This window comes from Sciurus vulgaris (genome assembly GCF_902686455.1).
Source record: "Sciurus vulgaris genome assembly, chromosome: 18".
NCBI classification, from domain to species: Eukaryota; Metazoa; Chordata; class Mammalia; order Rodentia; family Sciuridae; genus Sciurus; species Sciurus vulgaris.
Genome location: NC_136479.1, coordinates 3,001,612 through 3,020,213, shown reverse-complemented (window position 1 = coordinate 3,020,213; position 18,602 = coordinate 3,001,612). Strand labels below are relative to the sequence as shown.

The 18,602-nt window shown below is 46.2% G+C and overlaps 1 protein-coding gene across 1 annotated transcript in view; it reads left to right on the top strand.

Moving 5' to 3' along the window:
• The window catches only part of TRAP1 (TNF receptor associated protein 1), a 36,132-nt gene that overhangs the window by 2,111 nt on the left and 15,419 nt on the right, over positions 1-18,602 (top strand). The window contains 5 exon segments of the mRNA XM_079121337.1: positions 10,604-10,771; positions 11,782-11,864; positions 12,929-13,069; positions 15,363-15,434; positions 17,435-17,595. Of these exon segments, the coding sequence (XP_078977463.1) occupies positions 10,604-10,771; positions 11,782-11,864; positions 12,929-13,069; positions 15,363-15,434; positions 17,435-17,595 (625 nt within the window).

The window sequence follows — 18,602 nt, the reverse complement described above, 5'->3', positions numbered from 1 at the left end:
AGTCTCCTGAGTGCTGGGACTGCAGGTGCATGCCACTGCACCTGGAGATCAATTTCACTTAAAAAAAAAAAATTCTTACTAGGTTTAGTGATGCATGCCTGTGGTCCGTTTGGAGACCAAGGCAGGAGGATCACAAGTTTGAGGCCAGCCTGGGCAACTTATCGAGACCCTGTCTCAAAAGAAAAGATAAAAAGGGCTGGGAGTATAGCTCAGTGGTAAAGTGTTCAGGATCCAGTCCCCAGTATTGCAAATAAAACAAAAACCAGAACCCTTTGTGTTACATGGCTATACCTCCTGAGAAGATTAACGCACCCAAACATCTGTATGGCACTTTGGTTGGCTGAAGAGCTTCAGGTACCTGTGTTTTGCTGAGCCCTGGTTCCGGGTGCTGTGGGGATTTCCAGGGGGCACATAGGTACTGGTGGGGTGGGGTGCGACTTGAGATGGGAAAGTGCTCCCTGGAGTGTGAGGTGAGGAGCCCTGTGGAGAAGCCAGGGCAGGCCACAGTGGGACTGCCGCTTTGGATGCAGGGATGTTTTTGCTTGGGTCCCATGCAGAGCTGGCTTTAAGCAAAGCCTTGGAGGAGGTGAGGAGTAAGCAGGCTCTGGGTGCAGGAGAGGGTTTCAAGAGCGGAGGAAAGTGGGTGCCAGGGTCCTGAGGAAGGTATGGATTGGCACATTTGAGGGAGGTTGGGGGAGCTCCTCCAGTTGATAGTGCCACCAGTGTCTAGTGTGTCTGTGACTTCACACCTTAAGGTTGGGGTGATAGTTGAGAATAAGTATTGAGTTAAACAGACTCTAAGAGTTTTCTGAGATTAAAAACAATTGAGAGAAAAAGTTTTCTGAGAAAAAAATCTTCCTGTGTTTTTATTAATTAGAAGAAAAATGCTGTTTTACAGAACAAACTGGTGCAGTGAAAAAAGTTCCACCCTGGCACCCCATGCCCTGCTCGCCAGGATGCCGTGCACACCCATATACCTTGGGAAGGGAGAGACATGGAGCCAGACTGGGACGTGCAGTACATGGTCTTACCTTCGTTTCCGCTAGGCTTCTTCCCATCTGCCTTGAGAGCTCTCCTACCGGCCTTCCTTAACTTTCTTAGTCTCTCCGTTTTAGGGTGTTCCCAAGCTGGTTTGGTTCTGTTTAATCACAGCACTGCCAACAGTTCCTTACACCTTTCCCAATGCTAGAGAAACAGTGTTGGAGAAATCTTTGTCAATCTGGTAGTGAAAATGCATTTCTTTTTTTTCAGCTCGTCCTTTTGTTTTTTATTTCGAGACAGGGTCTCACTAAGTTGCTGACACTGGCCTTGAACTTGCCCTCCTCCTGCCTCAGCCTCCTGAGTAGCTGGAATTATAGGCCTACACCACCATGCCTGACAAAAATATTTCTTTAGATATGAATGTGGTAAAACATCTTGTTCTGATTCTAAGTTGTTAATGTTTTTCTTCTGTAAGTTGCCATTTTTCCTCTGGGCTGTTAGCCTTTTTCTTAGAGATTTATAAGTGCTCTTGGTGTATTAGTTAACATTTTTTAGTGCTTCAAATTTTCTTCTAGTGTGTTCGTTGACTTTTTAATTTTTATGTGGTCCTTACATTTATGGCTTCTTGAGTTATGTGTCTTGTTTAGAAGAAATCTCTCCACTTTTTAAGTCATTTTTTAAAAAACTTAAGATGCTCAACATCATCAGTCATTGGGGATGCATAAATCAAAACCACATGGAGATACCAGTTTACGCCCACGTGGGCAGCTATAGTAAAAAGCAGCATGGGCTGAGGAGTGTGGGCGAGGCAGTGCAAGAGTCAGCGCTCTACGCATGCACAACGGGGAGGGTGGAAAGAGCTGCCCTTTGGAAAACAGTCATCTGCTCAGTTTGTTGGTCACCTCCAGAGCCAGCAGTTCCACTCCTCAGTACATGCCCTAGGGAAATGAAAGCATGCCACGGGAAAACTTGTGCAGGAATATTCATAATAGCGGAGAAGTGAGCACAACTCAAATGGCCATCAGAAAATAGAAATGACTGTCAGCTAATTAATGAAAAACCAAAATGTCCTTTCTCCATGCAGTGGAAATTATTCAGCTGTAAGAAGAATGGAAGCACTGAGCCATCCGTGGCCCAGATGAACCTTCAAAGCATTGTGTTAAGTGAGAAGCCACTCTGATTCCATTTATGTGTAATGTCCAGAACAGCAAATCCACCAAGCACAAGTAGATTAAGTAGTTCCTGAGAGCTGGAGGAGTGCGGGGCTTCTTTTTGGGTTGAGAAGGTTTTCTGGAATTGGTGGTGGTGGTTGTACAGCTTTGTGAATTGACTAGAAACCAACATATTAGTTTGAATAATTGTTTTAAAAATTGTGTTTTTGGGACTGGGGGTATAGCTCAGTTGGTAGAGTGCTTGCCTCACAAGCACAAGGCCCTGGGTTCAATCCCCAGCACTGTTTTAAAAAAAAAAAAAAAATTTTTTTTTTTTTTTTTTTTTTTTTTTTTTTTTGTTGTTGTTGTTGTTATGTTAAAAATAGACAAATCATGGTTCACTGTAAGAGTACTATTTGTCAGTAAGGGGCCCTGGGATTGGGCCCCAGCACCACAAAGAAAAAAAAAAAAAAGACAAGAAGAGAATTGGCAGTTTGTACTTTGTATTTAGAGACATTCCCAGGCTGGGGATACAGATCCTTTGGTAGAGTGCTTGCCTTGCAAGTGTAAGGCCCTGGGCTCAACCCCCAGCATCGCAAAAATAAATAAATAAAGAGAATACACAGAGACATTCCCCCATGCTATGCTCTTTTTTTATTTTTGGTTGTTGATGGACCTTTATTTAAAAAATTTATTTATCTGTGCCATTGATAAATTTATTTATCAAACCCAGTGCCTTACACATGCTAGACCAGCGCTGTACCACTGAGCCACAGCCCCAGTTCTTCTATGTCCTTTCGTAAGTATGCTTTATACCTTTAGTGATTTTTTTTTTTTTTTTTTTTTGCGGTACTGGGGATCGAAACCAGGGCCTCGTGCTTGCAAGGCAAGCACTCTACCGACTGAGCTATCTCTCTAGCCCTACCTTTAGGGAATTTTTATGTGTTTGTTGTAAGTGGGTCATTTCTGTAGATAGTTTTATGAACAGGTTATGCTGTGCTAGGTTATTGATGCCTAGTGCAGAATTCAGAGGACAGTGTGTGCAGTGAGAAGCACTTCTCCCCCGCTGCTGTGGCTCAGACACCAGTCCCTCCTGCTCCTGCTGCCTCCCTGGTGCTTCCCTGATGCACCCAGAGGTGACTGCAGGCCTGAATTTTTCACTTTTTATTTCCTTTTCTTTGTATTTCTCTATGTGTGTTAATACATACATGCATAGTTGTATGTATATTAAGCAATGTGTTGAGGTCATACTGTGTATATTCTGTGACTTGTTTTGGGCAACACTTTTTTCTTGGCTTTATCCCTGCTATTGTTCCCTGCCCTACTTAACAGCAATATGTTTCTTTTTTTCTTTTCTTTTTTTTTTTTTAAGCAGGAATTTACTTAAGTGACCCAGGAGCACTTAACCACTGAGCCACATCCCCAGCCCTTTTTATATATTATTTAGAGACAGTCTTGCCAAGTTGCTTAGGGCCTCGCTAAGTTACTGAGGCTGGCTTTGAACTCGCTATCCTCCTGCCTCAGCCTCTCAAGCCACTAGGATTGATTACAGGTTTGTGCCACCATGCCTGGACAGCAGTATCTGATTCCAGCATCTGGATCTGTGGGGATCAGCCTCCATGAACTGACTTTTCTGTTGAGCAGGGGTTACATTTCCCCTTTCTCTGTTTATCAAGTGATTTTTTTTTTTTTTTTTTTTTTTTTAATTACACCCTGAGTGCTATGGATGCTATTTTATGGAGTCTCCGGGCTGTTATATTCCTCTGGATTGCTTCTGTTTTAAAGTGGGCTGTTACTTGATCAAACTGCATAGACAACAAAACCATTCTTTGGTCCTTGGAGGAACTGCTTACAGTTTGCCCACACCCATGGTTTAGGGGATCCATCAGAAACCCTGGAGTCTCCTTTCTTTGACTCTTTCCCTTTAGGGATTCCCCCTTTCAGCTTTGTGATTGCTCTAGTCTTCCCCTCTGGCTCTTCCAGCCATTGTGCGCGTTTTTATTGGCAGTTAGCCACTCTGTCGTGACCTAACTCCAGCCTGCTTCCTTTTGTGTTGATCCCTTCTAGGAAGTGTCAGCTTGCCCTCAGAATCTCCTGTTCTTGTCCTTTAGAGCCTCTGATGGTCTCTTTGTTGGTGTTCCTGAATTCGTGGTTATCTGTAGGAGACTTGATGTGGTCGAACACAACTCAGCCCCTCAGGAGGTGGCACTCTGTATTAGGTTTGAAGTTAAATGTAAAGTAGTTTCTATTGCTATCACATGGTATAATTGGAGATGGTGCTAGGCGAGGTGACTGTCTCAAAATAAAAAGGGCTGGGATGTGGGGGTTCAGTCCCCAGTACAAAAAAAAGAAAAAGTGGAAATGGTCTGATTGGTATATATAATTCCAGAAAATCAATTAGAATATTCCTAAGGAGCATAACTGAAGATGACATTTTAAAGTAAAGCCATAGTAGTGTCAATGACTGATAGGATGGGTGGGTATTCTTTTTATATGAAACCATAGAGCCAGTATATTTACTCACTGACCTTATTTGGGTGGCCCCTGTGGACAGGTGCTATTCTTATTCCTTCAAACTAGTCAAAACAGGGGCGGGAGGTGTAACTCAGTGGTAGAGCACTTGCCTAGCACGTACAAGGCCCTGAGTTCCATACCCAGCACCATACACATACACAATAAATAAATAAACTAACTTGTCTAGTAAGCCCCTGAAGGACACCTAACGCCACTATGACCATCTGTGGCTCTGCTGGAACACAGTGATGTCTAGGTTTATAAGAAGTTATGCATCTGGGGGCTGGGTGTGTAGCTCAGTGGTAGAGTGCTTCCCTAGCATGTGTGAGGCACTGGGTTTCATCCATAGCACTGCATAAAAATAAATAAATAAAACAAAGGTATTGTGTTCATCTACTACACCACCAACAAAAGTTCCTCATCTGGAAAATGTATTGCTTTTGTAATAGATGCCTCCTGGGAGGTATGGATGTTCTTGCCTTCAGAGCATTTGATACTAGGAAATATAAGTTCGTCCCTACTCTGATTTGGTGAGATAAATTATATAGTAACAAGAAATTAATAGAAAAGGTGCCACAAGCTAGCACGTATTAACTGAGCAGCATGGAAAGTAAGTGCTATAATTCTTTGTAGGGAGAGGTTACTGAGGACCTCTATCAAGGGGAGGAGGGCCTTGATAGAAGACATGCAGCCAGGCTCTGTGTGTGATGTCACATTCAGACTCCCAGTGTTTCCCCTTCTGTGCCACCCCAAGCTGACTGATGCTTTGACACAAGGACGTTGTGGCCTGGCCTTGAGGTTTGTGGCTTTTCCTTTAGGGTATGGGGGAAATATGAAGACAGATACTATGCAGATGGTATATTGGTATCTGATTTGGGCAGATTTATTGCACTCTTCTGGTTTATTTGTGGAGTCATTTTAGAAAGTTCAGTTAACCTAAAATCAGACCTGCTTTTTTTTTTTTTAACACAATTTTTTTTTAATTTTAATTTATTTTTATTGTAAACAAATGGGATACATGTTGTTTCTGTACATGGAGTAACAGCATACAATTTGTGTAATCATACATTCACATAGGGTAATGATATTTGATTCATTCTGTTATTTTTTTCCTTCCCCCCGACACCTCCCACCCCTCTTTTCCCTCTATATAGTCCCTCCTTCCTCCATTCTTGCCCCCTCCCACCCCCCCATTATGTGTCATCATCGACTTATCAGCGAGATCATTCGTCCTTTGGTTTTTTGAGATTGGCTTATCTCACTTAGCATGATATTCTCCAATTTCATCCATTTGCCTGCAAGTGCCATAATTTTATTATTCTTTATAGCTGAGTAATATTCCATTGTATATATATACCACAGTTTCTTTATCCATTCATCAATTGAAGGGCATCTAGGATGGTTCCACAGTCTGGCTATTGTGAATTGGGCAGCTATGAACATTGATGTGGCTGTATCTCTGTAGTGTGCTGATTTTAAGTCCTTTGGGTATAGGCCGAGGAGTGGGATAGCTGAGTCAAAAGGTGGGTCCATTCCAAGTTTTCTAAGGAATCTCCACACTGCTTTCCAGAGTGGCTGCACTATTTGCAGTCCCACCAGCAATGTATGAGTGTACCTTTTTCCCCACATCCTCTCCAACACCTATTGTTGCTTGTATTCTTGATAATCGCCATTCTAATTGGGGTGAGATGGAATCTTAGTGTAGTTTTGATTTGCATTTCTCTTATTACTAAAGATGGTGAACATTTTTCATATGTTTGTTGATTGCTTGTAGATCTTCTTCTGTGAAGCGTCTGTTCATATCCTTAGCCCATTTGTTGATTGGGTTATTTGTATTCTTGGTGTAAAGTTTTTTGAGTTCTTTATATATTCTGGAAATTAGTGCTCTATCTGAAGTATGAGTGGCAAAGATTTTCTCCCACTCTGTAGGCTCTCTCTTCGCATTGCTGATAGTTTCCTTTGCTGAAAGAAAGCTATTTAGTTTGAATCTATCCCAATTATTGATTCTTGCTTTTATTTCTTGTGCTATGGGAGTCCTGTTAAGGAAGTCTGATCCTAAGCCAACAAGGTGAAGATTTGGACCTACTTTTTCTTCTATAAGCTGCAGGGTCTCTGGTCTGATTTCAAGATCCTTGATCCATTGTGAGTTGAGTTTTGTGCAGGGTGAGAGATAGGGGTTTAGTTTCATTCTGTTGCATATGGATTTCCAGTTTTCCCAGCACCATTTGTTGAAAAGGCTATCTTTTCTCCATTGCATATTTTTGGCACCTTTCAGACCTGCTTTTAATAGTACTATGAATTGGTGTAGTCTTAGAATTATGTTGCAAGAATCTTGAAGTTCCAGGTAGAAATACGGATTGCTTCTTCCCTCCCATTTTCCATCTGTGAGCACTTAAGTATTCTATCACAACATATCAAATCCTTCCAAAAGAATTCTGAGTATTAAGGGGAAGACCAGGAAACACAAAACATGGGAATCATATATAATCTTGAAGTGACAAAGGTTTTGCAAACAGAACTAGTTTTCTTAAAATATGGAGGGTTTGGGGGTGTGGCTCAGCAGCAGAGTACTTGCCTAGCATACATGAAGTCTGAGTTACACGTTTTCTGTTGATTTCTATATCTGATCTAATAGAGGTGGCAAATTCATACAGAGCCTCTACTTTTAGTGCACTCCTGCAGGATTTGTCCCAGCACCCTTCCTTACTGCTCCCGCCTTTTTCTCTCGGTGGGGATCTGGACTCATTCAGTAAATTATATACACTTGCTTGAGCTTGGTCCACAGCCGGAGCAGTTTGGGGCTTGCTAACTTATACTGATGTACAGATTGAGCCACCTGAGTACAGTGGTTGTGCACAGTCCTCTTTGAGGTTAGCTTCACAATGAACACCAATTTCTGAAGTCGCTTAGGTTAGTTCTTGTCTGCTCTCAAGCTGGTTTTGACATCTGTAACAGTTAGACGCACCTTTGCTACTGTTTGTTTCCTTCTGTGTTCCTGCATGCCCTGCGTGATTCATGGCTCATTTAAAACATTGCTGTGGTTCAAAGAGTCAGATGCACAAAGAGGTATACTCAGGAGTGGTAAGTACCCTCCCTCTGCTGCCCGGTACCTGTACCCTGTTCTTTCCACTCCATTCACATGTACCAGTTAGGGGTTGAATTGTGATCCCTCCCCAAAAAGAAAAAAAAAAAAGAAGAAGAATCTGAAGTCTTCTCAGCTCCTGTGAATGTGACCTTATTTGGAGATAGGATCTTTGCAGTGATCAAGTTAAGCTGAAGTTATTAGGGCAGGCCCCAGTCTAGTATGACTGGTGTCTTTATAGGGCTGGGATGTGGAGGATGGCCATCCAGAAAACTCAGGTGGAGCCAGCCTTATCCACTCCTTGATTGCAGACCTCCTGTCTCTAGAATTGTGAGAGAATAAATTTCTGTTCAAACCTCCTGGTTTGTGGCACTTCTTAGGACAGCCACAGGAAACAATACACACCTCCTTGTAGGTAACCAGTCTATTGTGGTTTGAATTATGTCCCCAAGAAGACGGTTTGAGCCCTGACCCCTGATACCTGTGGACTAGTTGAAGTAGATTCCTCTGACTCCAGGTGTTCTTTTGGGGTAGAGCAAGGTGGCAAAGGAAGGCACCCTGTTCTTTGCTGAGGGGACCAGGAAACTGTGGTGAGGAAAGGGCTGCCCAGTAGAGCAAGAGTAGGGCAGAGGGAGGTGATGGTCTCAACAAGTATGCTCTGTGGCTGGAGTGGGCCAAGGCTTGCTCTTCCCCAGGTCCAACCCACCAAAGTGGAAAGCCAGCCCCTGCAGGAATACTATGTTGACTCCTGTTTCTGGGCCTGTGAACAGAGGCTTGTCAAGTACTTCTGTGTGCTATCAGGGCTCAGGTGGGAGGGCGGGCACAGAGGCTTCACACACAGACTGTGGACTGGGGAGCTGGAGTCCCAGCCTGGAGCATCCTGTATCTGTGTGGCTATGGTCACAAGTGACGCGTGATCAGAGAAACAAGGTAGAACCGGGAGATGGTATTGAGGTGATCTTGTAGAGTTAAGGACTGGATCTCAAGCTTTGGAACTCGTGCTGTGAAGGCATGCAGCACTGGGCCAGAGGAGGAGAGGGCCCATGATAGTGCTGCTAGGGTAGCCTCCTGTACCTGAGGTGTGGGGAGTGGTTGCCAGGTAGACGGTGGGAAGAGGGAACCCAGGAACCATATAGGAGTGTTGGGCATCAGACTGTCTTAAATGTTCACTGGACTGGCACAGTGGCCACACACATAATCACAGCAGCTTTGAAGGCTGAGGCAGAAGGATTGCAAGTTCCAGACCAGCCTCAGCAATTTAGCAAGACCCTGTCTTAAAAAATTAAAAGAGCTGGGGTGTGGCTTAGTGTTAAAATTCTTGTGAGTTCAATTCCCTGTACTAAGAAAAAAGAGAGAAAAATTAAATGCCCACCAAGTGCTGAATACCACCAGCCCTTACACTCTGGTCTCTGCTCCTCCCATCGCAGAGGATTCTTTCAGCCTCTTGCCAACTGCCCAAGTGCTGGGATTCTTGTTGGTGTATCCTGGGATCAAAGGTGTATGGCAGTTGAGTCCAGGTTCCATCCCATCCTACCTGGAGACAGAATTCAGATCTCGCCTCCCTCCGGTGTCTGCTCCAGGCCTCACCCATGCTGTGATCCTTTACAGCATGGAGGCCCCAAGAGCATACCTTGTGCCGTCCCTGGCAAGCAGCAAAGCCTGACACTTCCCTCCTGTGCTCTTAGGGCCACCTGTGCCGGGGCAAGAGGACTGAGCAGGGCATAGGGATGCTGCTCCCCAGTCTAGTGTCAATTGTGAAATTATCTAATGCCAGCCATCAATTTTAAGAAGTTTGTCTTTTTCTTTGTCTTTTTTTTTTTTTTTTAACTATATTAAAGTGAACAATGTACTTAGGTCCAGGGAATTAAATATTTATACTGTGGAAATTGAGTGTTTTCTCAATAGGGGTAGATGTGTTCAAGGTCTTCTGTCGAGACGTAAAGCCTAGGGTTGAGTTATTTATAAATCCAGGAGTAAGCCAAGAAAAAATGAAAGTTTATGTACTTTTTAGGAATGTGAAAGTTGATGGCGCATGCCTGTAATCCCAGCAACTTGGGAGGCTAAGGCAGAAGGATTGTAAACTCGAGGCCAGCCTCAGCAATTTAGCACAGCCCTGACTCAAAAAAAAAAAAAAAGCTGGAGATGTGGCTCAGTGGTTAAGTACCCCTGGGTTCTTCCCTAGTGCAAAAAAAAGAACTCAGGGCTGGGACTGTAGCTCAGTGGCAGAGTGCTTGCCTAGCATGTGTTAGGCATTGGGTTCCATCCTTAGCACCACATAAAAATAAACAAAAAGGCATGCTCTCTGTATGCAACTACAAAAAAAAAAAATTAAATGAAAAGAAACCTGACTGACTCCTTATTTCTGTACCTTCTACATCATTCCATTTGTTAAAAATCTGCACTGTGTAGGAGAGTACCTGACAGACAAATGCATCATTTAGAGCTGGATTCTTGCAGGGACTGTCTTGTTGACTGCCTGTGTATCCTTAACCATTCTGTCGAACATCTGAGCAACTTCATGCCCTGGCTGCTGGCCCCTGGGTCCACCTGCTATGGAGAATACTAGCCTGTGTGGTTTCCAAGGCCAGAATAGTGCATGGCACCAGGCTGGGGGACCTTGGCACTGGGTGAGCTGCTGTCTTCCCTGGCTGCACGATAGAACATATCAGCCACTGTTAATCAGGAAAGTGTGTCTGAGGTACGTGTGGGGAAAAGTCACCAAAACAGCCATGCCGTATTCAGCCACTTTTCATGCCTCTGGAGCAGCAGGCTGACTCAGAGCAATTGTAATCGCTGCTAGGTGGACAAGATGTGAAGTAACTAGGGTGTTCTGCTTCTGAATATTGTCATCCTTTCCACACATTTGCCTTTTCAGGAAAGTCAGTTCTGTGTCTTCAGAGGACCCCACTCCATTTCAGGAGCCCCAGGCAAAACCTAGCTTTGAGCTTCTACTCCGGACATCCATACAGTACGTCACAGGCTGCTGAGGACAAGAAGGAGGAGCCCCTGCATTCCATTGTCAGCAGCACTGAGAAGGTTCAAGGTAATGTGATCTGGGGAGTCTTTCTTGGGTCACTGATGGTGGGGAAGGGGAAGTTTTTGAAGCAGAGACAGTGATTGATAGAGCTGCCTATTAACTTCAGCCCCATGTAACTCTTGGTTGTGGGGAGCATTCCCTAGACTAGTGAGGTCCTCCATTTCCGTCCCAGCAAGCAACTTCTGGCTTTTTCCTGCTGCGTCTTGCCCCCTCTGGTGGTCACCTGGGAGTATTTTGTGCCGAGTGGCCGTTTATGGCACATCTGCTAATGATTGTGGAAGCAGAGTTTTGGCTCAGCTTCCACAGGACTGAACTCTGAAGTACAGCAGGGTAGCCTCTGGAGCCAGGCCCGAAGGGGTTCCATTTCTGGCTTTTAAGTGAGGCAAGAAGAACAGAATCTTTGATGTTGAGAGACGTGAATTTTTGTCATTTTTCCTTTTTTTAAGTAATTTAATAGAATGCCACTTTTTTGGAAGCCATGATGCAGGGTCTGGTTTTCAGGGCCAGCCTGATTCTCAAGACCAGGAGCTTTGGGAAATTGGCCCCACAGCATGTGGGAAAACTTTTCTAAAGGACTAGGTGGAAAGCACCTAGTCCTTTCCATGGAGAGAAGAGCCACATGGAGGACATGGAGAGTGTCCTACTCCTGAGACCCCTTACCTGAGAGATTTTCTTTTCACTTTTCTTTTTTGTTCACTCTTTAAGAATATTTAAAACTTAGCTGGGCATGGTAGCACACACCTATAATCCCAGCAACTCGGGAGACTGAGGCAGGAGGATCAAAATCACAAGTTCAGGGCCAGCCTCAACAACTTAGCAAGACCCTGTCTCAAAATAAAAAGGACTGGGGAAATAGCTCAGTGGTAAAGTGCTCCTGGATTCAATCCCCAGTACCAAAAAGGAAAAAAGGAATATTTTAAACTTAGAACCTTAAACATTCTTTTAAGTGTTATAGTGTGTTCTTGCACAGAGATGGAAGCACAGCTTTATTGGCTGCATCTGTGATTCATTACCAGGGTCCATCTCCAGGCATGAGTTCCAGGCAGAGACGAAGAAGCTTTTGGACATCGTGGCCCGTTCCCTGTACTCAGAAAAAGAGGTGGGTGCCATCCATCACTTCCAGGGCTCAAATGTGTTCTGGCAGAAGTGCTCTCACACCATCCTGGGGAGGTGCCAGGGCGTGTCTTAGTTGTGAGTATGCATTAGACTGCAGAGAGGCCCAGATCCTAATCTATCAGAGAGAGTATTTCACCAAAATCTGGTTTAGCTTCATGGATAAGTGTATCCAGATGATTTTGTGGGGACTAGATCGACTCTGGGAGTTATTTGAATTCTGCTGATAATTTAAAAATCCCTCAAATGCTGGCATGGGCTGTGCTGAGGTCCATTTTGAGTTGCTGTTGGTATGCCCTGTGGCCCCTGTTGTTTACCTCTTTGCTGGTATGACGAGGTCTAGGGGGGCGTCAGCAACTGGAGGACACCCCCGTCTGTGTGGCACAGAGCAGGGAGGGTTACAAAGGAATTTTTCAAACACATTTAAGGATGACAAGACTTGGAAAAAGCAGAGAACAAACAGGCTGTAGGTTCTGTGCTCATTGATGCCGGGGGGAAGGGTAAAGCACAGGGTTACAGAGTGGAAAGGGGCTTCACAGGAAATACCCCAGGTCTCCTCCTGCCAGACCAGCCGCCTCCTCCACCTCCCCTGTGTGCTGTGTCGGGTAGAGGTGCCTCCCAGACTGAGAGGCCTCGTGGGCCTGGGGCCCTCTTTCTCCAGAGGATGGGGGCTTGATGATCCCACTAGATGAAATGAAGCACTCTTAATGGAGTAGGAGAGAAAGATGTTCAGGGTGATATTTTGTTATCCCTGTGCAAGAGACAGAAAGAAACGGTCCCTTAATTGGTTTTTCTTAAAGTTTGAGTTAATAGACATGTAATAACATCAGACCTGACTGAAAACCCTGAAAGAAATATCAGTAGGAGTCCGAAAGCTGTGTTGCAGAGGAGCGACCCACCCTTAATGTGTGGGCCTGCCTTTACCATCTGTTTGGAGGCTGAGTGATCTGTGATAGGTCTCAACTTTGAGCTATGGCAGATGCAGCCAGCCAGCCAGATCCTGAAGAGTTCGTGTCCTTTGTCTGCTTTCCTCTTGCTTGTATCTTATAGGTGTTTATACGGGAGCTCATCTCTAATGCCAGCGATGCCTTGGAAAAGCTGCGTCACAAGTTGGTGTCTAATGGCCAGACACTGCCGGAAATGGAAATCCACCTGCAGACAGATGCTGAGAAGGGCACCATCACCATCCAGGTACCTCCATCTTGGTGCTCGGATATAGCACACTTCCCACCTCTCAGAGGCAACCAGGATGGTCTGGTGGCCAGCCGCCCTGCTTAATGACAGGCTGACACAGGGAGGCCACACCTGCCTTCCAGTTACATCTAGGCTCAAGTGACATGTGGACTATCCTTCCTGTTCTGAAGGCTCCTGTCTTAATTTTACTATAAATTTGCACTTGCCCATCATAGAAAATTTGGAACACACAGAAGGCAGAAGAGAATGTAAAATTCCCAGTCGATGGCTTGCCTTTTTATTATATTTTGAAGAGCAAAAGATTTTTGTTGTTTTGTTGTTGATTCTTTTTTATAATGCAGGGGATGGAACCCTCATGCTAGGCAAGTGCTCTACCACTAAACTAACCTCCAGCCCCATAAGTTTTTAATTTTAAGGAAGTCAAGTTTATGACTTCTGGCTATTATGTTTCATGCTTTTAGTGATCTGTCTGTACATTTTTGCTTCTTCCAAAGTTGAAAGTTTGTCCTAGAAGGGTTGTAGCTTTAGCTCTTACATTTAGATCTGCAATGAATTTTGGGTATGGTGTGAAGTAGACTGCAATCTGCTTTGTGTGTGTGGCTGTGCAGTTGCTTCAGTAGTGTCTGTTTAAGCACTTCCGTCCCCACTGCTCTGTCTGGGAACCTTGGTTAGAGGTCAAGGGGCGCTGCATCTGCACAGCTTTAGCATCTGGACACTCTGGTCTCTGTGGTCTGTGTAACTGTCCTTAAATGCCATCTTAACTGTTCAGCTTTGTGGTAAGGCTTAAAATTAGGGAGTGTAAATTCTCCAGCTTTGTTCTTTTTCAATATATTCTAGGTTCTTTGCAGTGCTGGGAATTGAACCCAGGGCCTTGTGCTTGTGAGGCAAGCACTCCACCAACTGAGCTATATCCCCAGCCCTATTCTAGGTTCTTTGTGTTTCCATATAGTATTAGACTTGACTTGTCATTTTCTACAAAACCTGTGGAAGTTTTCATTGATGTTGCAATGAATCTATAGATCAGTTTGGAAAGAAATCACTGTAAAATGAAAACAGGAACTACTAGATGCTTTTTCTCCTTTACATCAGCCCATAATTGCTGTACTGCTGAGCTACTCTCCAGCTCTGTACTGGAACTCTCAACAGAATCCTTAGGGGAAAGAGCCATGGGGCAGTTGGTGTGGCTCAGTGATAGGTATTTACCTGGCCTTCATGTGGCCCTGGCTTCAGTCCCCAGCACCCAAAATAAAGAAGAAATTTTCAGTGTAATTATATTTAATGACTAATACCAACCAGAAGCTAGTTTAAATCAGCTCTTTATCTGTGATTATTACATGTTCCACAATAAATGGATCAGACCAGAGTTTGGACTCTTCCTACCAGCACCTCAGAGAGAATTTACTAAAAGCCCCTCAACGTCCCATTTCTTGATGGGTGTTGGGGCCTGTGTAACAGGTGCAAGTACACTGTGACGGCAGCCGGGCGTCAGCGCCCTGTGGCCCTGCTGTGCCTCCAGTGGGCCACAGCTCCCCTGTGGCCTGTCCTCAGGAAGAGCATTTAGAAGTGACTTCCTGCAAGGAGGCAAAACCTGCTTCTGAGTGCTTTCCCACTTCCAGGTTGATGGCAGCACGTAGCTCGTGCCTTGTATGGGGTGTCCGCATGTGGGAGCAGGCCACGTGTACTCACAGGTTTGAAGGGGAGGGAGGGCCCATGGCAGCCTTCCTGGCACGTGGCCCCTCTTCATCTGTTGGGACTCTTCTGTGCATGAGCAGCACTAATGGTTGCTGGAGTTCTGGAGGCCAGGCAGCCTCACCAGCAGATTCAGTGTGTGGCAGAAGGAGCCCTGACCTCGTTCCTGAGGGGAGCCTGCTGGTAACCACTTACCAGTCCCCTTCTGACACTACCACCTGGGGACAGGGGTTGGGGAGTGCAGTGCCATAGCCCGCATGTGCCAAGCAGAGGGTGCAGAGCTGGCTCCATTTAGGATGAGACTTGTTTTCCTCCAAGTTACTGATGCAGTGTCTCCTCCATTGGTTTTTGTTCGTTCATTTGTGCTGGGGATGGAGCCCAGGTGTTCCTGCATGCCAAGCACATGCTCTGCCCAGCCCCCAGGATGTTTTAATGACAAATCTCCTACCCCTTCCGATTTTCTGCAGTCATGCAGAGCTCACATAACTGGACTTGGGCTTTTCTGATGCATGTGAGGTGTACTTCCCAGATCCCGTCTGGGTGGGACCACTGAGGCTGTGCCCCATGGGCCATGCTTGGCACTTAATATCTCTCTCCTCAGGACACTGGCATCGGGATGACACAGGAGGAGCTGGTGTCCAACCTGGGCACGATCGCTAGATCAGGGTCAAAGGTAAGGTGGCATGGTCACTGCTTCTCCTCCACAGGGTGGCCCTGGGTGCCCCGCTAGTGAAGCCTGGTCATGTGGGCCCCACAGAGGGCGCTGTGAGAGCAGCGTTGATTCCCTTTCAGCATCAGGGGTCACAGGCACCGCTGAGTGTGAAGGGGTTCAAACGAGCTCTTTGCCCAGAGCTGGGAACTGGATGGCAGGTTCACAGCTGTCAGTTACCTCGAATGTGCCATTCACCTCCTGATGCCTTTCTGTGCCCCCCTGGGCCTCTGATCTGCATGGGCTTGACGCCACGGCACAGTGGACTGCCTCCTCCCAGGCAGCCTGGGGCCACAGTCTGCAGGTGAACAGGTCTGCTCACAACCACTTGGAGACTACCAGCCACTCGGGGGTCATATGGCCACCAACATGGCAGAAGCTGATGCTGGGAAGAGGAGTTGGACCATCCAGGGGTCATCCTCAGTGTGTCTATTCCGGCCTGAGACAGACTGGGTGCCCTTGCTGCCCCTTCTGAGTGCTTTTCTGTTCGTTTTTGTTAGCCTAAGTGGTATCATCTTCAGTCCAAAATGACTCACAGAAATTTCTTCTTTTAAAAAACTTCTGTGGGCTGGGGAGATAGCTCAGTTGGTGGAGTGTTTGCCTCGCAAGCACAAGGCCCTGGGTTCAAACCCCAGCACCGCAAAAAAAAAAACTTCTGTGACCACGACTTCCCCACCATTTGGGATGTCAGGGATGGTCTACGCTGTTCTGTATGGCAGCTGTTAGCTACGTGTGGCTGTTTACATTAAATGAAATAAGAGGAGATAAAATGTACAGTTCAGTTCCTCGGTCACAGCAACCACATTCGAGGTGCTCTGTGGCCACGATGCAGGTGCAGAACGTCCAGCTTGGCAGGACACTGTGCTGCACTGTGTTGACAGAGCCGAGCACACACATTTTTCTTTAGACTGTCGATACACGAGAACAGCAGGTGCTCTGTGCTCATTGCCAGCCGTCGTGTGTTCAGGTGCCATGTCTGCAGATTCATCCAACCTTGAAAATTTTATTTTTCCTTTTTGGTGCTAGGGATCAAACCCAGAGGCACCTTACCACTGAGCCACATCTCCAACCCTTTTTATTTATTTATTTTTTAATATTTTTTTAGTTGTAGGTGGACACAATACCTTTATTTTATTTATTTATTTTTTCATGTGGTGCTGAGGATCGAACCCAGTGCCTCACATGTGCCAGGCAAGCGCTCTACCACTGAGCCACAGCTCCAGCCCCCCTTTTTATTTTTTATTTTGAGACAGGGCCTTAACCAAGTTGCGGAGGCTGGCCTGAATTTGTGATCCTTCTGCTTCAGACACCCTTTCCTGCTGGGAGAGAAATCATTTTTTAAAAATCATGTCTGCACTGAAGACATACAGAGACATTTTTCTTGTCATTGTTCTCTAAACAATATGGTGTAACTATTTACACAGCATTTGCACTGTATTAGGGAAAGATGTGTTATGTGCAGATGCTATACCATTTTATACAAGGGACTTCAGCATCATGGGTTTTTGTATCTGTTGGGGTCTTGGGACCCCCCCCTGGTGCTGAGGAACGGCTGTGCTGGGTTTGTGCTGATCTTCACACAAGGCTTCAAGTGTTGCAGACACGATGCGGAAGGCAAACTGAGAAGAGGCTTTGTTGTTGGTTCAGTGACCTAGTGGGTGGGGGCACTACTCTTCCCACTCAGATGCAGCCCACAGGCCTGCCCTTGCCTTGAGAGGTGGAAGTGGGAGCTTTATGGATGAGCAGGGACTCTTCCCCTTTGGCCCATCTGTGTGTCTTTGGGTGGGTTGCTCCACCTCTGTGTGACTTAGTATCGATAGCATGGAAAGAGGGCATCTCAGCATGATCGCCTAAGCATTAACTGGGATTTTGACATGTGCTTGAGAACCCACACAGAAAGTGAGGATATCAGCTCCTGCTGCCAGAGGGAGCGACCTCCCTATGACCAGCCTTTGTCCTCTCAGGCCTTTCTGGAAGCACTGCAGAACCAGGCGGAGGCCAGCAGCAAGATCATCGGCCAGTTTGGAGTGGGTTTCTACTCAGCCTTCATGGTGGCCGACAGAGTTGAAGTCTATTCCCGCTCAGTAGCCCCTGGGAACCCAGGTTATCAGTGGCTTTCAGATGGGTGAGTTAGGAAGCAAGCCTACATCACATGGGTACTGTCTTTGCCTTGGGAACACTTGAGTTTGACCAGAGTTTGGAAAGGAACTTTGTTGAGAAAATGCAAAGGAGTGATTTATGAACTGTGAAATCTGACTCTCCTGCTCTGGGAAGTAGTTACGTTGTGGCTCCAGTGATCTGTGCGACTGGTCACCAGTCACTGTGCTCTGTGGTGCTGGCCCGTCCAGCTGAGCCCCTTCGGTGACTGGGTGTGGGACAGGCCTTCCTCCTGGGCCATCCTGCAGACTTCTTTGGCCTGGGTTCTATGGGGCACCTCTGGTTCTCCCTACCCTCTAGATTCTTGTCCTCTCCCCCCCCCCCCCCCCCCCCCCCCCCAGGTTCTGGGAGGCCTCTGCTCAGCAGGTGGTGGGGCTGTGAGAGCCACTTGCTCGCTTTCTGTCCCCTGCGTGCTTGAGGGTGACAGCTGCCGAGTTGATTGGGTGGGCGTTTCAGCAGCACTACAGTGTTTGAGAGGCATGGGGACATAGCCAAGTCTAAGCATTGTGTTCAGCTGGTCCTACAACTTCGACCTCCAAGTCATGCAGCCCTGGGGCAGGAGGCCTGGCTGGAGCACTGCCAGCCAGCTCCCTCAGTCGGGATCGAGGTCTGTGAGTTCCATGGAAGTGGCTCTGAGAGTGCACGTGGCCAAGGCGTCAGCAAGGCCCCATTGGGGGGGCATCCCTCTTCCCTCACTTCTTTCTTTCTCTCTCTCTCTCTTTTTTTTTTTTTTTTTAAGAATTTTACCTTTATTTATTTATTTGTGAGGGTGGCACTGGGGATCGAACTCAGGGCACTCGACCACTGAGCCACATCCCCAACCCCATTTTGTACTTTATTTAGGGGCAGGGTCTCTCTGAGTTGCTCAGTGCCTTCTTTTGCTGAGGCTGACTTTGCACTCTCCATCCTCCTGCCTTAGCCTCCCGAGCCTCTGGGATTACAGGTGTGGGCCACCAAGCCTGGCTTAACCTTTAT